Source organism: Periophthalmus magnuspinnatus, chromosome 8 (assembly GCF_009829125.3).
Source record: "Periophthalmus magnuspinnatus isolate fPerMag1 chromosome 8, fPerMag1.2.pri, whole genome shotgun sequence".
Lineage (NCBI taxonomy): Eukaryota > Metazoa > Chordata > Actinopteri > Gobiiformes > Gobiidae > Periophthalmus > Periophthalmus magnuspinnatus.
The window spans coordinates 19928985-19955243 of record NC_047133.1 but is presented as its reverse complement, the minus strand read 5'-3'; the positions used below and the strand labels follow the sequence as shown (position 1 = coordinate 19955243).

At 40.1% G+C, this 26259-nt stretch overlaps 2 protein-coding genes across 2 annotated transcripts; both read left to right on the top strand.

The window, feature by feature from the left end:
• Positions 1–17248: 17248 nt before the first annotated feature.
• On the top strand, positions 17249–18903 carry LOC117375352 (keratin-associated protein 4-3-like). Its single transcript, XM_055223800.1, has 4 exons — positions 17249–17307; positions 18329–18472; positions 18539–18741; positions 18899–18903. The coding sequence occupies exons 1-4, from the start codon at positions 17249–17251 to the stop codon at positions 18901–18903; spliced, it is 411 nt and encodes a 136-aa protein (XP_055079775.1).
• A 272-nt stretch (positions 18904–19175) lies between these two features.
• On the top strand, positions 19176–19610 carry LOC117375351 (keratin-associated protein 4-3-like; the record flags this gene model as incomplete). The annotated part of the gene is made up of 3 exons (XM_033971650.1): positions 19176–19230; positions 19301–19305; positions 19542–19610. Coding segments are annotated over 3 exons (129 nt in total), but the record flags the coding sequence as incomplete, so codon positions are not given.
• Positions 19611–26259: the final 6649 nt, after the last annotated feature.

Genomic DNA, 26259 nt, shown 5'->3' with positions numbered 1-26259 from the left:
CTTAACAACAGTAGTAGCAGCAAGCCATGTAAAAGTTACGAAATTAACCAGAAAATTCAATTGTTTCTTGATAGTGTTCAAATACTATAAGCTAGCTAGCAACACAATGTCAATTATATAGTTTTCTCGCCTTTGAAATTGACAAAACTACTGTCTCATAGCTCCATAGGTTTTAAAACTGAAACTATTGCAATTCCAATCAGGAAAATAAATATAAATAGAATAGAATTATAAACAGAAAATAACAAAAAATGTGAATGCATTAAGTGTTTGGTAAAAATATATCAAATTTTACCATTCATGTTTTATTGTGAAAGGTCAATTTCCTGTGTAACTCTAGCTTTACTAACACTTTTTTACGATAATAGCCAAACTCTTAAGGAAGTGTAGCCTATTTCTTACCATGCTGTTACTTACATAGTTTAAAGTATCATGATCAACATTGGCTTATAGTGGAATTAATGAACCAAAAGATTAAAACTACTATTTGGGGTCACAGCTTAACATATAGGCCGATCATAAATCATATGACAGATGAAACAAACAGGCCAATGGAAAAAGAATATGTCCTCTATAGGATTATCTCGTATTAACAAACAATATAGTGGTGACTGATAGAAGTCTATTGGAACAATGTGAGCGGTTTGCATACATGTACAGTGTGTAAAAATACCTGCTGCAGCGAGGCCCTGTAGTGGCAGCAGATTTATGACTTTTCCCACATTAAAATAGAGACAGGAAGAATAAGAAACATGGAGGTGGGCACTGCCTTTTTAGCCAACATATACAAATGCATCCTCTAGACAAGTTTTGTATTGTTTATGTTCATATAGATATTTTTAGGGCTAATTTTTAAAGGTGCTGTACCCAATTTTTAGCCCCATTTTAGCTCCAGTTCAGATATATGTTATAAGCAGCTCTTGAGGTCAAAAAATGTCTGCGGTGTACTGTGTTTGTATTTAATTAGAAAGCGTTTTATTGTCTGATAATCAGGAAGTGCATGTTTAGCATTAGTGTTGTATTGCGAAAAGTGCTTATGAACTCATCAAGGTGAATAATTAGGATGTTCTGAATGCGTAACGTAAGCTAGGAATAACTTTGGACCACTGCAAAACTGTTTAAAATGAACTAGCTCTGTTTTTCATGTTTAAAAAAATCAGATACAGCACCTTTGAATCAGTCACGCTTAAGTGTTGTTATACAAGATGGGCTGGGAATACTATAAAAATCATGCAGATCAATTAAATTATTATTATTTATTTATTTATTTATTTATTTATTTATTTATTTATTTATTTATTTATTTATTTATTTATTTAATTTTATTTTTTTCTAGTCCAATCACAATAGTCTCACAGGGCTTCAAAAAAGTGTTGATATGGGCAACAGTTAAAGGTGTAACTTTTGTGCTTACCTGCTTATTCCTTTGACATTGTGGTGATGGTGCAGGGGCTTGGATAACAATGTTACTCAGGTGGCACCATCAGGCAAGTTATAAGTCAGATCTGTGGAGAGGTTAACACAGAGTGAGAATGTTTTTCAAGGGATTTCAGAGCATTAGGGATGGACAAAGTACTTGATTGTGTTACTTAAGTAAAAATACAGATACTGGAGCAAAAAAAAACGTACTCAAGTAAAAGTAAAAGTATCACATGAAAAAATCTGCTTAAATAAAAGTATTAAAGTACCTATTTAAAAATTTACTTAAAGAGTAAAAAGTTGATGAAGCTTTTTGCTGAATTTTGTTCAACAGAAACAATTTAATCAATATATTTTTTCGCTACCTATTTTTAATTGTACATTTTTGTTTCCTCAAACTATGAACGTGTTAAAAATAAACCCTCAGCCTTTTCAGCAGGTCTCAAACTATAGCAAAAAATACTTACTTTTCAGTCTAGTTAAAAATGTAGTGCAGTAGAAAGTACAGATACCTGCTCTCAAATGTAATGAACTAAAACTAAAACAACCCATGTGAAAATCTACTTAAGTAAAATACCAGATATCTAAAATGTATACTTAAGTACAGTACTTTACTTACTTGCTACTTTTATTTTGTTACGTTCCACCACTGCTGATCATTAACAACACTAACATTCAGGCAAACAAATATCTCCATGGAGACGAGCAGGTGGCACATCTTCTACCAGAAAAGCTTCACAGTGCACCTTTATATGCAGTATATAAAAATAAACTAGAGAAACGTCACTCTTTTATTCAGCATGCTTGTCTACTTGTCTATTTAACACATACATGAGCTGATTTAACCTCTTACCATGGGGTGGCTTTAGACTGTACTTTGAACTTGTTGTGAGTGTTCTGATGTGCGATAGTCCTTGCTTCGTCGGCTTTAATCCGCCGGGGTACAGTCTGTATCAGGGGAAGCCCATTGGCCCACGCTCTCTCTCTCTCACAGGGAACAAGTTGTCACCAGGTCTGAATGGAGAGGCGCTTCTTCTTAGAGAGCCCAGATCCAGAAAGTGACAGAGACAATAAAAATAGACTCCAGAGAAGAGTAACACAACACCACGATGTCGTCAGGAGCGCAGGCTTAACAAGAGGGCGCTTTATTTATTACCGATTATGCACATTGGCTATTTCAGAATTACATCGACATACCTGAGTGTAATTCGCAGTATAAACCAGGTAGCAACGTGGCAGAGTGGTTAGCAGTTGTTGTGGAGGCGGATTATTGCTATGGATCTTATCACCTCCTTGACCTAAATCCTCGCTTAAACGATGGAACATTCCTGGTGGGGTGGTGGGTTTTGCTTGTCTCCGGGGAGATGTTATTGCTTTGCTAGTAATGTTTCATAATATGGCATTAAACAGATCTATTTCCATGGACGTGGCCTTTTTAATATGACGCTTTTTTTCCGAATTCAAGGCACTCAAAGCGTTTTATATCAAGGAATTCATACACTAGTGTGCGCAGACACGAGGGGCGAGGTGGGTTAAGTGTTTTGCCCAAGGACACAACAGCAGATTTTGTTTGTGGGAGCTGGAATCACACCACCAACCTGTGGATCAGTGGATCTGACCGCTCAGCCAATGACATTTAAGTCGAGAAGTGGTGATTGGAACCGCCAACCTTCAGATCAGTGGGCAAAACTCTACCAATTGAGCGATATCCTTTTGTAGGCATATCGTTTTTACAAGAAAAGTTCCACAGTGCAAATTTAAAACATGATACACATATAAAAACAGGCCACATTTACTTGAGTACTATCAGCTAACAAGGTGGCAGAGTGGTTAACAGTTGTTGTGGGGGAGTTTGCACGTCCTCTTCGAACTAAGTCCCATCTTAAGAAGTGGTGAAGGGTCCCTGGCTGCCATTTTGGTTCATGAGACGGGTCAAATGCAGTTAAGAAATTCCCCTGTCTCTCCATGTATGATGAGATAATGTAGGACTTTATCGTTCTTGCGGAGGAAAAAAATCACTTTAGTGCGTGTAATCAAACGCTAGATAAGAAAATATAAAGTTTATACTATGAAAACAGTTTGAAAAAAGTTAGAAGCTGTGGTTACTTGATTTTAGTATTGTGATTTTGCGTGATACGACTAAATCGGTTTCAATTTCAACATGAATACCATTTTATTTTGATAAGCTCTGACGTGAGGACAGGTTCAGGCTTGTCTCATATTACATTACTTATGTGTCTTGCCAAGAGAGACAAACTTGAACCTCAGGAGGCATCTGATTGGTCGATGTCCAAGGCCCCAGAGTCCTACCCTCTCAGCACTGACACGGCCGATTATCTGTGAAGAGGTCAGATCTTTGCAACCTTTAACATGGTAAAAGTAGAAGTTTGAAGAAGAAGTGGTCCTGTTCTTGAGACTATAAATGGTACATCAAGGAACCACTCACACATTCATACACCTTTGTTCGCAGAAACTAGGGGCGAGGTGGGTTGAGTGTTTTGCCCAAAGACACAACAGTAGTATTCATTTGTGTTAGAATCGCAACGCCAACCTGTGGGTCACTGGATCTGACCGCTTGATCAATGATGTTTATGTCGAGAGCAGGATTGGAACCACCAACCTTCAGATCAGTGGATAAACACTCTACCAACTGAGCTGCATCCTTCACGTCGCGTATCCTCAAGAAAAGTTCTACAGGGCATAAATTCCTCTATCTCTTTGTGTGCTGAGATGAGATGGAACTGTATCATTCTCACAGAGGAAAAAATCACTTTAGTGCATGTAATCAAAAGCTAGATAAGTATAAGAATAAATATATGTACAAAGACATTTAAAATGTATTCAAGAGGTTTATATCATGAAAAGGTTTTTTAAAATGTAGACAATTTTTTTACTTGACGACCGCAGCGGCTAGCAGGTTCGCAGGTTAGCCATGTCCATTTATATAAACAATGTATGGCAGAGGTGGCCAAACCTTTTTTATTGAGGGCCACATGTCAAAACATATTCGAAGCGTAGGGCCACAGACCATTGATAAATGCAGTGAAGTACTTTACACACAGTTTTGACAGAGCCGTTGTATATTAAAAAAGCTTGAAACATTCATTTTATGTCTGTATCACAATGCAATGTGATATTTGATGTTATACTGGTAGAAATAGTTTAATTTGCTGTTAAAAATACTGCTTATGATCAATTGGGCTGGTACAGCAGGAGGCCTGCTGAGGGCCAGTAAAAACTGGTGTGAGGGCCCCATTTGGCCCCCAGGCCATAGTTTGGACAGGCCTGGACTATGGTGTACACAAATAACATGGGCAAGGGGGGATTATACGCCTTGCCCAAGGACACAACAACGTTCATCTGTGAGAGTTGAAATTGCACAGCAACCTGTGAGTCAGTGGATTGGACCACTGGACCAGTGATGTTTACACCAAGAACGAGATCGGAACTGCCATTCTTCAGATCAGTGGACAAAACTCTACTAACTAAGCTACTGCTGCCCTGGTTACAGATCACTGTAATATGCTGTAGTTCACAGTCGATATAAGTTTTATTGTCAGGGCAGGATATAGCACGAGGTTAAGAGCAGGGGAGACATTCAGAAATGGCCTATGCGTCCATCTCCTATAAAAATGTTCACGTGACAATCTCATAATGTTCAAAAAGAGGCTATAGTCAGGTAACTGGTGAAGACGAGTGACGGACGAACAACAAAACACCTTCACTCTAAAAAAAAAAAAAAGTTCAGTTGACAAAATTCTAGTAAATATGGATTATACCTGAACGACTGAGGGATTACACAGACAAGAGGAGGCTACAATAAAAACAGAAATTCCAGGCTTCTACAATGTGGCTAACTGGTTTTTACCTTGTTTAGAACAAAGTGACCAACATGGAAGAGAGTGGGGAGTACATGTCAGATCTGTGGAAAGGCATACTTAAGGAATATACCATTCTTTTTTTCTTCTTTTTTTCAGTTACAACTGAATAAATGCTGGAAGACAAAGCAAAAACATTGACATGGAGCCAAACACCTATGGTATGCTCCTTTAGAAAAGTTACATAGTCCACCTTTACTACAGGATATGCTAAAGCCATGGTAACCAAAATAGTAACCTCTAGTTTTATATATTATATTATACACAGTCCCATATTACCCTCTTCATAAAGCCCACCTGTGTAACTCTTGTGGACCACTCAGGCGCCCACTCGCTCCAAACCTGTCCCGGATGTGAGACGTTTCCATAGTAACGGGAGCCACACGCACCAATTCGCCTGTCATGAAAGTAAAATTAATAGAATGAAATGAAAAAAGCTCTAAGTGCAAAGTTTGAGGAAGCGCAGCAGGACTTGGAGAACACTAATGGGTGATTGACGTCAAAAAGTGAACGTGCAGAACTAACCTCATTTGGGCGCACGCGGAGAAGCTGACACCTCCTCTGAGTCTCCGTTCAAATATACTTTTTGGGGGGTCTTGTGTCTGGTCCTGTGTTAATAGAACACATTTGAAGGATAAAGGTCAATCCATCTGTTAAAGGTGCACGGTGTGGCTCAGTTGGTAGAGCGTTTGTCCATTGGCGGTTCGAATCCGGCTCTCGACGTAAACATTGTTGGTAGAGAGGTCAGATCCACTTACCCACAGGTTGGGTATTTATTTCATTTGCATGTCTTTATTACTGAAAAAACAGATCACCTCGCCATAGATCTGACTGGTAACATAGACTAGTGGCATCCCCTGCTTTTTTCCGTGCAGATATATAAGTCCAATGCCGTACTGTGGATTACTCTAGGCAAAGCAATAACATCTCCATGGAGACAAGCAGGTGGCAGATACCCCTCCAGAAAAGTTACATAGTATGTCTTTAAAATCTGGTCCATGTCCTCCTTTACTCTCCTCTGCGCTATGTCTACTACCTCTTTCAATCTCTCTCTCAACTCTAAAAAAATAAATGTTGACTTAAAATAAATATTCAAGGTTCTACAACTTTTCTAGTGCTCGTCTCCATGGAGATTGCTATTGCTGCACCTGAAATGTTCCACGGTATGGTGTTAAATACATCTAACCCCGAGCAGACAAGCAGATGATACTAACAGGACAAGTTACAGGTGAGATCTGTGGAGAGGAGACCCCACTGACAGTCATTTTGAGCAGTAAGCACACCTGTAAATTAATTAGACTGATAAGATTAATGCTATACTGTGAAACATTCCGAGAAAATCTGTAGACGAGCAAGTGGCGTATTTTCTGATCTATGTTATAATGTTTCTTCATCACAAACAGACCTGGAGTTGTGTTTTGTTTCATTCATACATGTTTAACACACAAACCCTGTAAATTGTATTTTTCTTAAACTGAAAACACTCTATTCCACCTTGTGATGTCATGCGGTGATACAGGAAGTGCTCCAGTATGTTTTTAAACTCCATACACCTTCACTAGAATCATTTGGTTAATCATTTGGTTAGCCCTGGACTTGGCAATCTCTAATGAACAAAAGCTAAAATGTAGCCGTTAACTTGAAAACTACCACTTGATGACATCACAAGGTGGAACAGAGCATTTTGAGCTTTGAAGATGTCAACACACTAATAACAAAAGGTTACTCAAACATGAATGAAACAACTTCAGGCGTATTTTTGAGGCGGTAACACCATTAAAACACGCCTTAAAGCTCACAAGAGTCAATTTTGCGTAATATAGCAGCTTTAATGTAAGTTCAAAAGGTAAGAAAGTGCCACCTCCAGCGCCTTTAATATCTCACTTAGTTCAAGATCAAATACTGCGCCTCTGAACCCAGCCCACACGATCACAGCACAAACCTAAAAACACCTCTCTGTCTACAAACGCTCACTCTTCCTCGCTCCCCGCAGCTCTACCCCACGAGCAGCACCCACTAAACTTGTCCTGTGTGATTTACGACTCCCCAATTAACCTCCCAGACAGCGCTCACGATTTTCACCACATTTCTAACGGCGAAGAGACAACCGAGGAGCCGTTACCAAACATGTGCGATATCTACACGCTGTGATTGCACTGGGACCACCTGGGAAGAAAAGCTATACATATTAATGAGACGGGAAAACTGCTGTTCCCGCGAGGAGGTGGCCCAGAGGAGGGAAGAGCAAAGGGAGAAACATCGGTGAGGACAAAGTGAAAGTGCATCTGCAGAATAAATGTATTAAAAGTTTATAGATTTGTTATGTAATATTTAAAAGTGCTGCTATGGCAACTTGGATTTTGCAGTTTTTGTCATGTCCTATATTACAAAAAAAGACTCTTGTGAGCTTTAAGTTATGTTTCTAATGTTGTTACCTCATGAAAAACACACCTGGAGCTGTGTTGTTTGTTCGAGTAATCCTTTATTATTAGTCTGTCTACATCTCCAAAGCTCAAAATGCTCTGTTCCACCTTGTGATGTCATGAAGTGGTAGTTTTCAAGTTAACACCTGCCATTTGACTTTTGTTCAGTAGAGATTGGTAATTCCAGTGCTGAAATTATCCAAATGATTCAAGTGAAGGTGAATGGAGTTTAGACACACATTGGAGTACTTCCTGGATTTCCACGTGACATCACAAGGTGGAACAGAGTGTTTTTCTAAGAGAAGAACTCAGCCTAAATATGCAGGGTTTGTGTGTTAAACATGAGTGAATGAAACAAAACACAACTGCAGGTCTGTTTACCTGAGGAAACAACATTATAACATAGATCAGACAACAGCGTAATATGGGCCCTTTAATGAAGAAGTATTATGCTTTTGTCTGTTATATAGTTCTATGACACACGTGAACGTTATATTTTGAATAACAATCGTTTTTGTGTGTTTTTTTTCCTTTTTTTTTTTTTTTTTTAAGGAACACAGGCAGAAAGACAAACTACAATGAAATATACAGCTTAGTTGTCCTTGTTTTGTTTTTCTTCAAATTCACAAGCACAATGCAAAAGAAATGTACAAAATAAGAATATAGAAATATCACCCACCATGTGCGTGTGCAAAAAAAACAAAAACAAAAAAACAAAGACAAAGACAAACAGCGTGGAGGAAAATATGATCCAAATGTGGTTCGAAACTGTTATGTATCATTTAAAGTAACTACAGAACAGCTTTGTGAACATACAAGTTTAATAATACAAGATGTTTCGAGTCAACACTGGCCAATAAATTGTCTTATTACACTAATTTATAGACCAAAAAGTGATATCGTCTGAACCGATATCTCAGAACCGATATCCGATCCCTCACAATTTTCTATAGTGGTGCCGATATCCAATACCAGTATCGTATCAGTGTGTTCCTAATATAAATGAACTAATCTGAGAATGAAGTAGGTACGGAGCAGTGGATGTGAATGGGGGGTAGGGGAAAACGAGAATTTTTGGAGCAATGGCGTCTTAAATATTTACAGATGAGCTGAAATAAGTTTGCTGTGTTCTGTTTGCCTATAATTAGAAACCATTTTATTGTCCAAGAATCAGGAAGTGTGCGTTAACATGCTAGTTGTTATTAGCTTTTACCGTCATGGCAAACCACTCGGGTCAACTCGGGTCTTTGAAAGTTGTGAAAATCACTTATAAACTCATCCCTGTGAATACTTAGGATGTTCTGAATGCATTAGGTAAAGTGAGGAATAACTTTGGACCACGGCAAACTGTTTAAAATCAAAAATATCCTCTAATTATAAGGAAGAAAGAAGAAATTAGACTCAGATGTGATTTATATGTGAAATATGTTTTTTTCTTTATTACTCTGCATTTTTTGGCTGGTCCGACGTATACTCAGGTGCGACTTGTGTGACTTATACTCCAGAAAATACAGTAGATTGAATTTTTTTTTTAAATATGTGGCTAAAATTGTGAACTGCACCTTACATAAAAAAATAAATAAATAAAAATCTTCCCTCGTTTTTGTGTCCCAATCTCATGTCTCATCTCATCTCTGCTAAATGGACTTTCTATTTCTAATGCATTCCTTTATTTCTCCAGGCTTGGGACAGAATAAAAATGCTTCCGGCTTGTCATCAGTTCCACACATTTCCTTTCAATATGAAATGAAAAGCTGAAAAAAAAATCTTCTTCAATTTCCAATATTCCGAACACGACCTACGGACATTTTTCCATTTCCACTCCCATTTCAGTCCCTCGCCCAAACCCACTTCCCCCATTACCTCTCTAAATAAACCCCCTCGCTCCTCTCCTCCGCCTCCTCCTCTCTCCTCCGCAGAAGGTTACCGGTGCCCACAGGGCTCGGAGAATGTCAGTGAGGAGTGGGGCATTTGGAGTTTCGCAAATAGCCATTTTCCTGCCAGAGCAAACCCACTTTCACCTGCCGGACCTGCTGGACGTGCCGGACCTGCCGAGCTGCCGTACGCCCCGTCGGCCACAGGACCAAAACCAGCTCCTCCTCATCACTCTGCTGTCACTGACATGAAACAGGCTCTTCTGCTACACTGCAGTACTTTTCTATAGATCGAGCGGAAAGAATGAAGACGTCCCATTGAGAGAAGAGCAACCAGATAGAATAATACAACAGTGTGTACTTTATAGTAGGAGGAGTAGTAGTAATGGCAGTAGTGGGAGTAATAGTGGAAGTAGTAATAGTAGTAGCAGCACTAATAGAAGTAGTAGTAGTAGTGGTAGTAGTAGTGGTAGTAGTAGTAAAAGTAGTAGCAGCAGTACTAGTAGAAGTAGTAGTAATAATAGTAGTAATAGAAGTAGTAGTAATAGTAGTAGTAGAAGAAGTAGTAGTAATAGTAGTAGTAGTAGTAGTTGTAGTAATAATAGTAATAGTAGAAGTAGTATTAATGGTAGTAGTAGAAGTAGTAGTAATAATAGTAGTAGTAGAAGTAGTAGTAATAATACTAGTAGTAGTAGAAGTAGTAGTAATAATAGTAGTAGTAGAAGTAGTAGTAATAATACTAGTAGTAGTAGAAGTAATAATACTAGTAGTAGTAGAAGTAGTAGTAATAATAGTAGCAGTAGGAGGAAGAGAAGGAGGAGCTGTAGTTGTAGTAGTAGTAGTAGTAGTAGTAGTAGATGGTAACCAGACTCACAAAGAAACTGAGCTTTTCTGTTGAGTCTCTCTGGTGGTGAAGAGGAGGAGGCTGAAGAGACCAATAGTTCTGCTGCTGCGTTTCCAGTGGTAATGGTGCATATCTGAAAGAGTAAGATTACGAAAGGGGGAGAGTGCATTTATAGAATAAACTGAGAAGACACAGAGACCAGAGCTAGCAACAAGTAGCATGCTAACACACACTTTCTGACTATTGGACGATGAAATGCTTTCTACTTGCAGACAACACGCGGCGGACGTATTTTGACCTCAAGATCTGCTTATACAAAATATCTGTACTGGGGTAAGATGATGTTCACCGTACATTCACTACAGAGCGATATTCAAATCCGCCGTACCTCTTTGCGTACTTTGCCAGCTATTCAAGTCAGTTTCTTCATGTTTGCTAATCCAGGTCTTCTCACTCCCTCTTTTGCATTTTCTTCACTTCGGAGCGTCGCGGGTCACACCAGGCGAGTTCATTTCCGTGTATCATGTCCTGGAAAATCCAAAGTCCATTCACGTCACCACTTTGGTCCTCCTCACCTCCCCTGCTCCCAAGTCCGCGTCCAATTTCCTGCTCAGCTCAGCAAGACAATACCCACCTTCAACAAAAGGAAGAAAAGAGACTATCACTTAGACACCTCTTCATCTCAACACGGGTTTTTTATTCTGAGGAGAAAGTGGGAGCTTCAAGTGTGTATGGCAGATTTTCATCTTTTTTTTCTAATTATGACTTGGTTTGATGGGATGGTACCTGTGCTAAATATTTATCATAGTTTTACATCAGCTGAGTGGCTGTTTGTGTGAGAAAGATTGAGAAGAAAAGCACAAAAATACAGGAAGTAGCATCAAGTTCTAACCATAGACTGTATAAAGACGTGGACTAAGTCAGTTTGACGTCACATATAGCGTTCAGCTCCAGTCAAATGAAGCTCGTCGAGGCTAAAGCAGTTATAGCGGCCAATTTGGAGTCCATTTCCATATTTGGAATTCTGACCACGAGTATCATAGCAACCAAAGAGCCAATCCAGAGCGAGATTGTTGAAGGTAAGCCGTCTTCCTGTCTGCACTGCTGGTTTAACAGAGGGTGGAGGCTTAGCAACGTTGTCAAACCTGTTGCTAACGCCAGCGACTTTGGGGAAACAAGGCGCCTGATTTGTCTTTTGTTAATGTTCATATCTTGATTTACAGAAACGATAGTGAAATAAAAACAACAAGATCATGTAAAGTGGGATAATACGAACATTTTACGACCAAAATGACAAGTCTGACAGCAGCAGTTACAGAGAGAGGGGTGACGATTTTTCAATAGAAAGTGAATCAGAGCCAAAGTCGATGGAGCTGAAAGCGCCCCCATGCTAACTTCCTGTTTGGAACACGGAGGCTAGCAGGTTAGCTATGTCCATTTCTATGGTTCTAACACAGAATACATCAATCATGCCATCAAGACGTAAAGATGTCATATTCTTATTAGCCTACTCATAATTATTGTGCAATCTATCAAAGAAGTTTTGGTCTTTGTTAACATCATGGTTGCTAGGGAACAGTTATGAAATTGTCTCTACAGAAGCAGGTGTGATTAGAAATGTTGATCACCAGATTATTAAAGTGCATTAGTGGCACCAAAGTATCCAGTTTTGCTTGTCGTTGAAATGTATTCCATTTTCTAATCGGGAGGTAAAATCAACTTCACCAAAATAAAAATAAAAAAAAAAAAACAGAAAAAACTAGGCAATAATTTTAGTTAAATCTTAAATATAATATGTTTTAGAGAAATTAGTAGGCTAACCTGTCACCAGCCACTTTAAGAGTTACTGAATATTTGTAGAGCAGGACGTGCAGAGGCAGTGTGTGATGGAAGAGATGAGCTAAACTAAAGGGCATGTTTAATAGTGGTTAAAAGTGTAAAAACTCGGTACTTAAAGGGCCCACACTACGCTGTTTTATGATCTATGTCATAATGTAGCTGTTTACTTGAAAACTAACACTTCATGACATCACAAGGTGGAACAGAGCATTTTGAGCTTTGGAGATGTAGACAGACTGATAAACCAGGGTTACTCAAACGTGTGAATGAAACAAAACACAACTCCAGGTGTGTTTTTGAGGAGGTAACAACATTATAACATGACTTAAAGCTCACCAGAGTCAATTTTGCTTAATATAGGAGTTTAAGAGATTTCTTTTCTCTTGTATCTATGGTAAACAGTCATTGGGGACTGAACCGCCAACCTGTGGATCTGACCACTGTACCTACGCTATTTATGCCGGGAGCAATATGCAAACCGCCCACCTCCTGATCAGTGGATAAACAATTTTCTGGCAGAGTATCCGGTACCTATTTGTCTCCATGGAGATGTTATTGCTTTGCCTGTTGCACAGTACGGCATTAAATATATGTATCAACACAGAGAATCAGCTGAATTAAAGATAAACCTTGGAAAAAAATATATATATATATATATTCTTACTGCTGACTTACTGTGACTTGCGAGCTGCCCTGATGGGACCACCTGCTTGTCTCCATGGCGATAGATACAAGGGTGGTGGAGGCAGGCCCCCTACTAGAAAAGTTACAGAGTGCACCTTAATTAGCAGCATGTTTATCTGGTTTATTCACCTAGCAACAGGACGCAAACCAGAATAATGTGAGCATAAGAAACTTGTTCTCATTAACGCATTATTTTCTGAATGCAGTAGTGGTGGAAGAAGTACTCCGTTTTGTTACTTAAAAGTACAGATATCAGAGCAAAAAATACTCAAGCAAAAGGAAAAGTATAACATAAAATATCTATGTAAGTAAAAGTATTAGTACTGGTTAAAAATGTACTTAATGAGTAATAGCTAAAAGTATTTTGCGCAGATTTTGAGGCCTTCAAATATAGTGATTTTGATAAATATTTGTGCTAAGTTTTGTATATTTGTGTTTGCTCCAACTATGATCATCTTACAAATAATCCCTCAGCCTTTTCAGCAGGTCTCAATCTATAAGAAAAAAATACTTTTACTTTTCAGTCCAGTTAACAAATGTAATAGAGCAGAAAGTACAGATACCGTCTCTTAAATGTCGTGAAGTAAAACTAAAAAGTACCCACTGTAAAAGGTACTTAAGTAGAGTACAAACCTACAATTTGTACAGTACTTTAAAACATTTACTTACGCTCCACCACTGACACCCGCAAGCTATTTACAACTATTTATGCCAAGATCTCGTTAAACTGAAAGAATTTTAGTCAAATTAAATTGAAGTACACAGAATGAGGGCTGACGGTAAAGTTGTTTTTGTTTTACACAAACCCTGTGATTTGGAGCAGCCTCACCATAGACCGGAATAGACCTGCGGTAAAAAGATTTAGCTACAAAACATGTTTTCCACTACTCCATGTTACAGCACACGGGACTGTACGTTCTGCTCTTTTTAGTGAAACAGGGCTGGTGTGTGAGCCATTTATCTTTTGTCCGTACAAGAGGTTATGACATACAGCATGTACGTTTAGCTGTATGTAAAAGGGAGGGCATCTGACATAACACCTAAATTCTGTATACTGGAAATGTATGTGTCAATTTCATCCATAGACTGTAATGTATATATAAATGGACATAGCTAACCTGCTAGCTGCCGCGTTCCAGTTAGAAAGTGAGCACTGGATCGCTTCCGAACCCATCGACTCTGGCTCCAATTCACCATCCATCCATCCATCCATCCATTTTCTTCCGCTTATCCGGGGCCGGGTCGCGGGGGCAGCAGTCTAAGCAGGGACTCCCAGACTTCCCTCACCCCGGACACGTCCTCCAGCTCCTCCGGTGGGACCCCAAGGCGTTCCCAGGCCAGCCGAGAGACATAGTCCCTCCAGCGTGTCCTGGGTCTTCCCCGGGGCCTCCTCCCGGTGGGACATGCCCAGAACACCTCCCTAGGGAGGCGTCCAGGAGGCATCCTGAGCAGATGCCCGAGCCACCTCAGCTGGTTCCTCTCAACGTGTAGGAGCAGCGGCTCTACTCCGAGCTCCTCCCGTGTGACCGAGCTCCTCACCCTATCCCTAAGGGTGCGCCCGGCCACTCTGCGGAGGAAGCCCATTTCAGCCGCTTGTATCTGCGATCTTGTCCTTTCGGTCATTACCCAGAGCTCATGACCATAGGTGAGGGTAGGAACGTAGATTGACCGGTAAATCGAGAGCTTCGCCTTCCGGCTCAGCTCCTTCTTTACCACAACGGACCGATACAGCGACCGCATCACTGCAGACGCTGCACCGATCCGCCTGTCAATCTCCCGCTCCATCCTTCCCTCACTCGTGAACAAGATCCCGAGATACTTGAACTCCTCCACTTGGGGCAGAGACTCACCACCCACCCGGAGAGAGCAAACCACCTTTTTCCGGTCGAGAACCATGGCCTCGGATTTGGAGGAGCTGATTCTCATCCCAGCCACTTCACACTCGGCTGCAAACCGCCCCAGTGCCTGCTGCAGGTCCTGGCTCGAAGAAGCCATCAGGACAACATCATCTGCAAACAGCAGAGATGAAATCCTGTGGTTCCCAAACCAGACCCCCTCCGGCCCCTGGCTGCACCTAGAAATTCTGTCCATAAATATAATGAACAGAACCGGTGACAAAGGGCAGCCCTGGCGGAGTCCAACATGCACTGGGAACAGGTCTGACTTACTGCCGGCAATGCGAACACAGCTCCTGCTCCGGTCATACAGGGACCGGACAGCCCTTAGCAAAGAGCCCCGGACCCCATACTCCCAGAGCACCCCCCCAAAGGACACCATGAGGGACACGGTCGAATGCCTTCTCCAGATCCACAAAACACATGTGGACTGGTTGGGCATACTCCCATGAGCCCTCGAGGACCCGATGAAGAGTATAGAGCTGGTCCAGTGTTCCACGACCAGGACGAAAACCACACTGCTCCTCCTGAATCCGAGGTTCGACTATCCCCTCCCCGAACCGCCACCTTAACGTGGTGGAGGGGTTTGAGCACCCGAATGATCCTGGGAGCTATGTTGTCGGGGGCTTCATGCCCCTGGTAGGGTCACCCATGGCAAACAGGTCCTGGGAGACGGGTCTGACTAAGAGCGGTTCAGAAGCCCCCCATGGAAAGAAAAAGATCAAGGCCAGTTACGTCGCCCGGACTGGCGTTACCGGGGCCCCACCCTGGAGCCAGGCCTGGGGTGGGTGCTTCGCCAGCGAGCGCCTGGTGGCCGGGCCTTTCCCCACGGGGCCCGGTCGGGCCCAGCCCGAAGGAACGACGTGGGGCCGTCCTCCCGTGGACCCACCACCTGCGGGAGGAGCCATGAGGGGCGGGTGCAAAGAGATCTGGGTGGCAGTCGAAGGTGGGGACCTCGACGACCGGATCTCCGGACATGGAGACTAGCTCTGGGGACGTGGAACGTCACCTCGCTCCAATTCACTTTCTATTAAAAAACTGTCACCTCTCTCTCTGTAACTGCTGCTGTCAGACTCGTCATTTTGGTCTTAAAATGTTTGTATTAACTACATGATCCTGGTATTTTTATTTCGCTTTTGTGTCTGTAAATCAAGATATGAACATTAATAAATTAGGCACCTTTTTTCCTGAGGTGGCTCCTGCTAGCATTAGCAATAGGTTTAATTGATAGTGTTGCTAAGCAGCTACTCCCTGCTAAACCAGTGGTGCGGGCAGGAAGGGGCGTTACCTTTAACAGTCTCGCTCCGGATTGGCTCTTTGGTTGCTATGGTTCTCGTGATCGGAATTCCAAATTTGCCGCTATAACTGCTTGCCTCGATGAGCGTCATTTGGCCCCTCTTTGTACAGTCTATGATCTCAACACAACTTCTAGTGCTTGAATAGTTCGTGGAAAGAAGTTTTAATGAGCTGTACAGGTAACAGTTTTGTCTACTTGAGAATGTTATTCCTTTTCCCAGAATGTTACAGACTATGGCATTAGGCTTCTTTCATTTATTTGGTCATTTGTATTGTTAGGAAAAAACAAAACACAAACACAGAAAGAAACAAACATTATTTTACTGCGAATAGGCTCACCTCTACATAAATCTGATGTGTAACTTAGCCTGGTGAGGTCCTTTACCCGTCTCCATGGAGATCAATAAGTTCAATTCTACACTGTGGAAAGCTTTCACATCTCCACGGAGCCAAGCTACTTGTGACTTTTCTCCACCATGAGCACTGCAGGTACCAAACTGCTGTTTCATATTTACACATTGATACAATACTGTCCCATAGAGCGTATACAGGGGAGAGGGAGCTAACCCTGGGAGGGCATTGCGGTGGCAGTGTTATGGCTCATTATAATTGGAAGTGTCAAAACGCTGGTCCTTTTTAATGTAGTGCCTCCATTATAGAAAGGTGGTGGTGACCTGCTCCGCTCGGTGATCGATGGGGGCATTTGGGGGACTTTGCTTTTGGTGAATTCTGATGGAGCTCATGATACGCTTCACCTCTGACAAGAATGTAAAGTAGATGTAGTTATAGTTTATTAATGACAGAAAAGATTTGGTTTGAGAAGAGCTGTTGTGTCAGGTATAGGTGGTTTTGAAATTTCAGGATGCAATGATGTCAGACTCCCAGTAGAGGCGGGGAGGTCAAAGACACAGTTTTCCTTATTGATTGAAATATCCAAAAGGTAAAAACTGATCATATCTATTAGCGAACACAAGAACTCAATATACATTTTAGCTGCCCCCATCTGTGTTAAATATGATCGCCCTATAGAATATTGTGAAGTCATCTGAAATTACTCCACTAAACTGTTTTTCTTATTTTATTTTATGCTAGAATAATGACTTTACCTTGGTGGTTCTGCCTGGATGGTGTCAGTGGCCAGTTTGCCTGTGTGTGGTTTGCATCCAATCAACCCTGAACATGCACAACATAAATCATTTCAGTGGAAAAGTGTGACATAATAAAAAGTGAAGTGAAAGTGGAAAAAATCTGTTCTTCAAAATGACAACCAGAACATTCACTTAGGCTTGAGTTTGGGTGGAGGGACACGAGTTGTTTAGAGCTGTTTTATTAAAGAAAACAGCTATGCCATTACATCTGGCATCATCTACACCATCCAAAACAGAACTAGAACAGTGTTTTTATTCATGACATAGTTCCACGTGTAAACTCTAACACTTATAACGCGCTTTTTCCTCTGCTCAAGCAACAAATAAAGAAATAATTAAAAAATATAGCCACAAGCGGCAATGATCGGCCCTCGTCTGTGTCAGTTTATCAGACCGCTCTACCAATTATGTTCATGTTGAGAGTTGGATTCAAACTGTTAACCAGATCAGTGGACAAACACGCCAATCCAACTCCACCCAACTGAGCTACTATCATCCATTGTCGCTAATAGACCCTTCTCCAGCTTGTGCCCTCTGCTGGTCTATTCATCTTGTTATTTTCTTATTTCTCAAACTATGAAGGGACTTGTCATAGTTGGCAGATACAGCAGACGGCCATATCTGTGCAGCATAAAACAAAAGTGTGCCCATACTTATACAAACAACTGGAATCAGGACGCCTTATCTGTAGTTAGTAAAACATAGTCCTTAAATGTTAGTGCAGTACAGTGCCTCAGTGAACCAGCTCCTCTGAAATCTCTGCAAATCTTATAACCAAATAAAAGCTCTGTTCTGCTCTGATGAGCCTTTCTTACTGTTACACACAGAATATAGACTAGACCTCTTTAGCACTGTTGTAGGTTGAGTTGTTGTTGTTTGAGTTGTTGTTGGTTGAGTTGTTGTTGGTTGAGTTGTTGTAGGTTGAGTTGTTGTTGGTTGAGTTGTTGTTGGTTGAGTTGTTGTTGGTTGAGTTGTTGTTGTTTGAGTTGTTGTTGTTTGAGTTGTTGTTGTTTGAGTTGTTGGTTGAGTTGTTGTTGGTTGAGTTGTTGTAGGTTGAGTTGTTGTAGGTTGAGTTGTTGTAGGTTGAGTTGTTGTTGGTTGAGTTGTTGTTGGTTGAGTTGTTGTAGGTTGAGTTGTTGTAGGTTGAGTTGTTGTAGGTTGAGTTGTTGTAGGTTGAGGAGTTGTAGGTTGAGGAGTTGTAGGTTGAGTTGTTGTTGGTGTTGTTGGTTGAGTTGTAGGTTGAGTTGTTGTTGGTTGAGTTGTTGGTTGAGTTGTTGTTGTTTGAGTTGTTGTTGTTTGAGTTGTTGTAGGTTGAGTTGTTGTAGGTTGAGTTGTTGTAGGTTGAGTTGTTGTAGGTTGAGTTGTTGTAGGTTGAGTTGTTGTAGGTTGAGTTGTTGTTGGTTGAGTTGTTGTTGGTTGAGTTGTTGTAGGTTGAGTTGTTGTAGGTTGAGTTGTTGTAGGTTGAGGAGTTGTAGGTTGAGGAGTTGTAGGTTGAGTTGTTGTTGGTGTTGTTGGTTGAGTTGTAGGTTGAGTTGTTGTTGGTTGAGTTGTTGTTGGTTGAGTTGTTGGTTGAGTTGTTGTTGTTTGAGTTGTTGTAGGTTGAGTTGTTGTAGGTTGAGTTGTTGTAGGTTGAGTTGTTGGTTGAGTTGTTGTTGGTTGAGTTGTTGTAGGTTGAGTTGTTGTTGGTTGAGTTGTTGTAGGTTGAGTTGTTGTTGGTTGAGTTGTTGTTGGTTGAGTTGTTGTAGGTTGAGTTGTTGTAGGTTGAGTTGTTGGTTGAGTTGTAGGTTGAGTTGTTGTTGGTTGAGTTGTTGTTGGTTGAGTTGTTGTTGTTTGAGTTGTTGTTGGTTGAGTTGTTGTAGGTTGAGTTGTTGTAGGTTGAGTTGTTGTTGGTTGAGTTGTTGTAGGTTGAGTTGTTGTTGTTTGAGTTGTTGTTGGTTGAGTTGTTGTTGGTTGAGTTGTTGTTGGTTGAGTTGTTGTTGGTTGAGTTGTTGTTGGTTGAGTTGTTGTAGGTTGAGTTGTTGTTTGAGTTGTTGTAGGTTGAGTTGTTGTAGGTTGAGTTGTTGTAGGTTGAGGAGTTGTAGGTTGAGGAGTTGTAGGTTGAGTTGTTGTTGGTGTTGTTGGTTGAGTTGTAGGTTGAGTTGTTGGTTGAGTTGTTGTTGTTTGAGTTGTTGTAGGTTGAGTTGTTGTAGGTTGAGTTGTTGTTGGTTGAGTTGTTGGTTGAGTTGTTGTTGGTTGAGTTGTTGTAGGTTGAGTTGTTGTAGGTTGAGTTGTTGTAGGTTGAGTTGTTGTTGGTTGAGTTGTTGTTGGTTGAGTTGTTGTAGGTTGAGTTGTTGTAGGTTGAGTTGTTGTAGGTTGAGTTGTAGGTTGAGTTGTTGTTGGTTGAGTTGTTGTTGGTTGAGTTGTTGTTGTTTGAGTTGTTGTTGGTTGAGTTGTTGTAGGTTGAGTTGTTGTAGGTTGAGTTGTTGGTTGAGTTGTTGTAGGTTGAGTTGTTGTTGGTTGAGTTGTTGTAGGTTGAGTTGTTGTAGGTTGAGTTGTTGTAGGTTGAGTTGTTGGTTGAGTTGTAGGTTGAGTTGTTGGTTGAGTTGTTGTTGGTTGAGTTGTTTGAGTTGTTGTTGGTTGAGTTGTTGTAGGTTGAGTTGTTGTAGGTTGAGTTGTTGTTGGTTGAGTTGTTGTTGGTTGAGTTGTTGTAGGTTGAGTTGTTGTAGGTTGAGTTGTTGTAGGTTGAGTTGTTGTAGGTTGAGTTGTTGTTGGTTGAGTTGTTGTAGGTTGAGTTGTTGTAGGTTGAGAGACTGGAATAGCAATAGGTGTCTATTTATTACAGCCCTGTGATACCAGTGCATCGAGGTTGTTCTACTACCAATCATATTGAAGTATAAGTCGTGACGTTTTGCCTTTTTTCTGATCGCATTTAGCTAGAGACATTCCAGATTGATAATATGTAGAACTCAGAAGTGGGACATTCTCGACATAAGTGGGGATGAAGAGGTACAGTCCCTCATTTACCACAGTGGCCAATGTCAAAACCATAGACTGTATATATTAATGAACATAACTAACCTTCTAGCTCTAGAGTTCCAAATAAAAAGTGATCATGGTCGCTATTCTGGCTCCATCAAACGTGACTTCAATTGACTTTAGGGGACTCTCAGGGAAGGCTAGTGCCCCCCCCCCCCCCCCCCCTCCTGGTGCCCCTGGTTAGTAGATATGTTTGGCTACACTTTTTCAGATTTTTTTTTGTTCTACAGTTGATTTGTCGTGGTGCCTCTGTCTTATTTTTGGAAGCTGCCTGTCTGTTCCCTACATGCTTTCCGCCTGTCAGCCCGATACCTACCTGCGCCAGCAACCCTCCAGCCTAATATTTACCACATTTACCTGATTACTCGCCTAGACAATAAACAGTTGAACTACTTAGCAGTTGTGTGCTGCTTTTGGGTCCTAAGTAAAATCTCTCACATTTTAAAAGTTGGTGTTGAGCTCGTTCTGGCATTTTCCCATTAAAAACATCTTTGTCTTTCCCAATCCTGCATGTTGTGGCATCTGTTTTTTTTCTTTTGATTTAAAAAAACAAAAAAACAATCACATTGACTTTGTGTATTCAGCTAACACAATATCTGGGATCTGTCTCTCCAATAGTGATCCTTGTGGGCAGACCTAGAAACATGGCATGACATCTGAGTTCATCATCTTAATCCGTAACAGCTTGGGTGACTCAAAATGACTCACAGCATGAAAAAAAAAAATGGTGACGTGAATAGCAGAAATAATATATGAATGATATTATGAAAATAAACAATTCAAGACATAAAAATCAGGCAGCACGTATGAGTACTTATAATACACAGCTCCAATAAACCAGAACAGACCGACTGAGAGACACTGGCACTGCCCACTGGAGCTGCTCTGACCCAGCTGTCAAGTCGTTACAACGTGGTCTCTGTCAGACTCTCTAAAATCCATTGTTCCATGTTTCCAATAAAGGGTCCATTTAATGTTATTTTCCGATGTGTTTCCTCATCACAATCGTACCTGGAATCGGGGGAATTTGGAGCCCAGTTCCATATTTACAATTCCTGAACATCAGTATCATACGAGTATCATAGCAACTGTGATAGAAATTACAGTAAATTCATGTTGTAAAATATTCATACATCTTTGCGTAAATGCACTTGATCCGTGTCAGTCTGTCAGACCCAGAGCAAAAATCAACATGTGTGAAGGCTCTGCCCCCATCAAAAACAGGACATTTTACGTTGTTCTACCAGAGTGTAAAAGCTGATTAACTCATGGGCCTGTCCTGTCTATATCATCACATTTTTGTATTTCATAACTCCCCAGGCTTTGCAAATGGATTATTATTCATCAAGACATATCATTTTTCCACAACATAACCAAAGAGCCAATCCGGAGCAAACCTGTTGAAGGTAACGCCTGCTTCCCGCCCGCAACGCCGGTTTAGCAGGGAGCAGGAGCTTAGCGAGGCTATCAGTCAAACCTGATGCTAACGCTAGTGAGAGCAACCTTGAGGAAAGAAGACACCTGACAAAATACTGAAATAATAACACCAGGATCATGTAGAGTGGGTCAATATGAACATTTTAAAACCAAAATGACGAGCCTGACAGCGGCAGTTACAGAGAGAGGCGAGAGTTTTTCAATAGAAAGTGAATTGATGCCAGAGTCGATGGAGCCGGGAGCGCAGTCCATGATCGCTATTTGGAACACACCGGCTAGCGCGTTAGCTATGTCCATTTATACATGCAGACTATGCAAGACACCCAAAGTGCTTTATAGTGCAATATTAATTCACAACAGAAGGAAAGCTGCCAAACTGTGCCAATCAGCCCCTCCACACACACACTAACACACACACACACTACAACACATGTATTAACACACACAGACACACACTAACACAAACTAATGAGACAATACAGATCACAGAGCAGGCCGAAAATGAAATCTTGAACACAGCAGTTTCCCAAAGGCACCGAGTGAGGACGGCCATCACTGGAGCTCACCCGGGCCTGAAGACAACGGCTGAAATGTGTCAGGGCTGAAGAGAGAGAACGAAAGAGAGAGACAGACGCATCCCTCTTAGTGCAGACAGGACCAGATCAAACTGATGCCTAAAGAAACAGGAGGTGCTCTGTTCTGTTCCCAGTGCACATCTCCAAAATCTCCCCAAACAACTGGTCCTGATTGAACTGACAGCACCCTGGGAGGGAAGAATCGAGGAGGCATTCGAGAGGAAGAGGGGAGTTGGTGGAAGAATAGAGAGAGAGAAAGGGCACATTGTCAAACAGTGGAGGAGGAGGGCAGCTGGGGCTTCGCCGAACACGCTCTTGTTAATGTTGTCATGATACCAAAATTTGAAACTCTTTAGACAATAGAATGTGATTTTCCACTTTAAATCGTAGTATTTAATTTCAACAAGGTCTGCACTACCAGTATACATTTTATATACGTACAGAAGATTTTTGGTATGTATATTGGTATCTCAGTGCTTTTATTTCGGTAGTCAACAGGTGGGAACTGTTGTTGTTTTGTTAGGGACGCAGCCAAAGTAATTAAAGTAAAAATAAAGTTAATAAAGGTGTATTTTACGGTCTTTCCACCTCTCAAAAACGGGTCAGCCAAAGAGGTATGTGTTTTGTCATTTTTATGTTTTTATTTTATGTCTTCTATTATTATACATACATGTATTCTAATTGTATTTATGTTAATTATTTCAGTGCGGCGGTGGCGTGGGTGGCATTAATGGTCAAGGTTATATATTAAGATTCAAGATTGTACAAGCCACAATAAAGTTTAATCAAGCCATCAGTAAAATGACTCATTACTGGCTGCACAAAGAGGTGGAGTGATGTAAGATATACGGAATTATGTAATAAAGAAAAAGGTGAATAACTCTAAGTACTAAATATTACTGTATAGTTTATATTCAAATCCTCAAAGTAGCCACTCATTGCTTTGTAGAAATATATTTAGTAGTTACAGTAGTTTGCTTTTTTCTTTACATACCACATATAATCCTATATATCTATTGCTACAGTGTTTTTTGTCAGGGACCATGTACAAATTCATTAATCTAACAAAAGAAAAGATTTAGCTACTGCTGCTTTCCCTCTGCAGGCCCTGGGCAGTGAACACACATTAAAAACACACATTTCATCACAATTACATTATAAGACTAAAAGTTTATCATTAATATGTGCAGTAAAATACAATAAAATGTCGCCATGTCCAGTATGTGATGTTTCCTACAGTCCAAACCAATATAAAAATCATTCTGTGCAGGTTTTTACAGTGAAACAGAACAGTACAAGTGAACTAGACCGATGTGGGCACGTTTGATTATCTAAAATGTACTTTTTTCCATTTTCTAGTAAATTATTCAAATCTACAGACAGTTTGAGACCGTCTGGAGCTGATTTCACTGTCTGATGGTTTGAAAAGAAAAGGCGACTGAGCAAAGACCGAGGATCAAAATGGACACTATGCAATTTGAGTGGATCAGGTAGTTTGTTTTGGAAAAAGTTTAACACTTTATTTTTAAGTAGGTGAAGCTGTGTTATTAATCATTTTGAATATGTTTCTTAGATTTGAATACAAAATTAAACTGTTGAAACTGAACATTTTGTATTTAATTAGGATATTATGGTGGTGATAATGAAGGGGTTTTTATCGAGTGCCTTTACAGCCTGATTACAGATGGTCAGTTGGGAAAGTGTTTGTTCACTAATCTGAAGGTTGGCAGTTCAAATCCTTGTCCCACAGATGGCTGTTGTTGTGCACCTCATCCCCAGTGTCTGTGTACATTGGTGTGTGAATGTGTGAGCAGTTCCTTGATTTAAAGCAGAAATGTGTCAGAGTTGGTTGATATTTTTGTGTCACTCATGCCATTTCCATTCAGCCTTTGGTCCATGATGTTTTAAGTCAATGTTTTCACTAAGAGAGCACTTGTTTTGTTAAAATTTCGTTTTCAGAAGGTCAAATGAATCTAGTATAAGAGGATTAATTGAATAAAATCAAAAAGCATTTCTTCAGGGCTCTGCAAAATCAGTGTTTGTCTTAGATTTAAGAACATGAGTGTGACAAAGACGACTGGAAACAGATTGTTAGTTCTCTATTGTTAAAGCCACAAAGGAGCTCTCTTTCGTCACATGACATTTCACCAGTGTGTATTGTGATGCTAATTGTGATTAACAGGCCAACTGTAATTCTAAATGACTAATAATAAAATAATAATAACAACAGTTGTACAATAGAAAGGTCTAATGCCATACTGTGGGACATTCCAGACACACTATATCTCGCTTTGATTCAGTTACAGAGGGTTTTTAATGCTAAAGTAACACCTTGAAAATCTTGCATTCTTCATATGAGTGGGGTCGCCTCTCCACAGATCAAACCTGTAACTTGGCCTGGTGGCACCGCCTGCTTGTTGCTATGGACATGAATTTAATGTCATACTGTGTAGGCAAAGCAATAACATCTTCATGTGACAGCCCAGTGGTGGAAGTACTCAGTTTTGTTATTAAAGTAATAGTACTGATACAGAGGTAAAAAGATACTCAATTAAAGTATTTAAGTACCCGTTTAAAAATGTACTTTAATAGTAAAACGTATTTCACACAAGTGTTGCTAATTTGTTAAAGGGTAAATGTAGTGATATTGATTAAAAATGAGATATATAATATTTTGGTCACAGTAACAATACAAATACTTTTTAGTGTACATTTATTTTTGTGTATGTATTTTGGTTGGCACAAAGTTGAAGCTTGAACTCAAAAACTTGAGTCATGGTCTTACCACAAACATGGTAAAAATAACACCTCAAATCATATGAAAAGTAGTTTACTTGTCAGTCCAGTTCGAAAATGTAGTAAAAAGAAAGTACAGATACTGCTCTCAAATGTAGTGAAGTAAAAGTAAAAAGTATCCACTGTAAAATGTACTTAAGTAAAGTACAGATGCCTAAAAATTCTACTGAAGTGCAACACTTTGCTACTTTTACTTTGTTACCTTCCACCACAGACAGAGACTAGCGGACAACAGACTCTCCCCCAGAAAAGTTACACAGTGCATCTTTAATTTCAGATGATAGCTCAGCATTTTTAGGATATTTCTCAGTATACACTGGTAGTAAACTCTCCCAGAGCAGTTTGTGTTATAACCTCTACTGGAACTTGTTTGTTAAAGAACACTGACATCTAGTGGTCAAAAAACATAAGACACTACATACTTTATATTTATATCATTTCTTTATTCAAATCACTAACCACCATTTTTAAAGAGACACTTACAGAATTTTAAAATGGAAAAAACAGAGACAAACAGAAGATGTGTTTGATTTTTACTTTTAAATTCATTCACGATTTCAAACATTCAGGTCGTCGTGTTGGTGTTTGCTCATTATTTCACTTCAAACCAGTGTAAACAAGTGGCATCTCTCACAGTTTATTATTAAGGCTATGCTGTTTTCATATGTTATCTTTAGTTTTAAAATGTTTCTTATCCCTATCAGGTTTCCTGTTGGCAGTAAGTGCAAGTGCATACAAGTGTAGCTCATGTTTATGTTTATCTTTAGCAGTAAATTCATGAAGATGTGTGGACTAAAGTGACGAGTGCGGTAGAGAAGTTTTTGCAGTACAGTGTTGACCCATATCAATATGTTTAGGATTAATATGTCTCTTGAGCAAGTTCATGACAAAAATCTGTGTAACTACTGAGTCTATCCATATGACACACAGGAGGAGTTCATTTGTGAAAATGGCTAACGCTGTTCACCCAATCAAAGCTATAATAAAATGTATTTTTGTAATTACATACTTTGGAAAGCTGAAGTTAAATTTGTTTCATCGAGAAGTCTTATAAAGTCTCTACCTTGAAAAATTATTATTATTGTTATTATTATTATTATATTTTATATTAATGTTTTTTTGTTTTACTTTAAAAA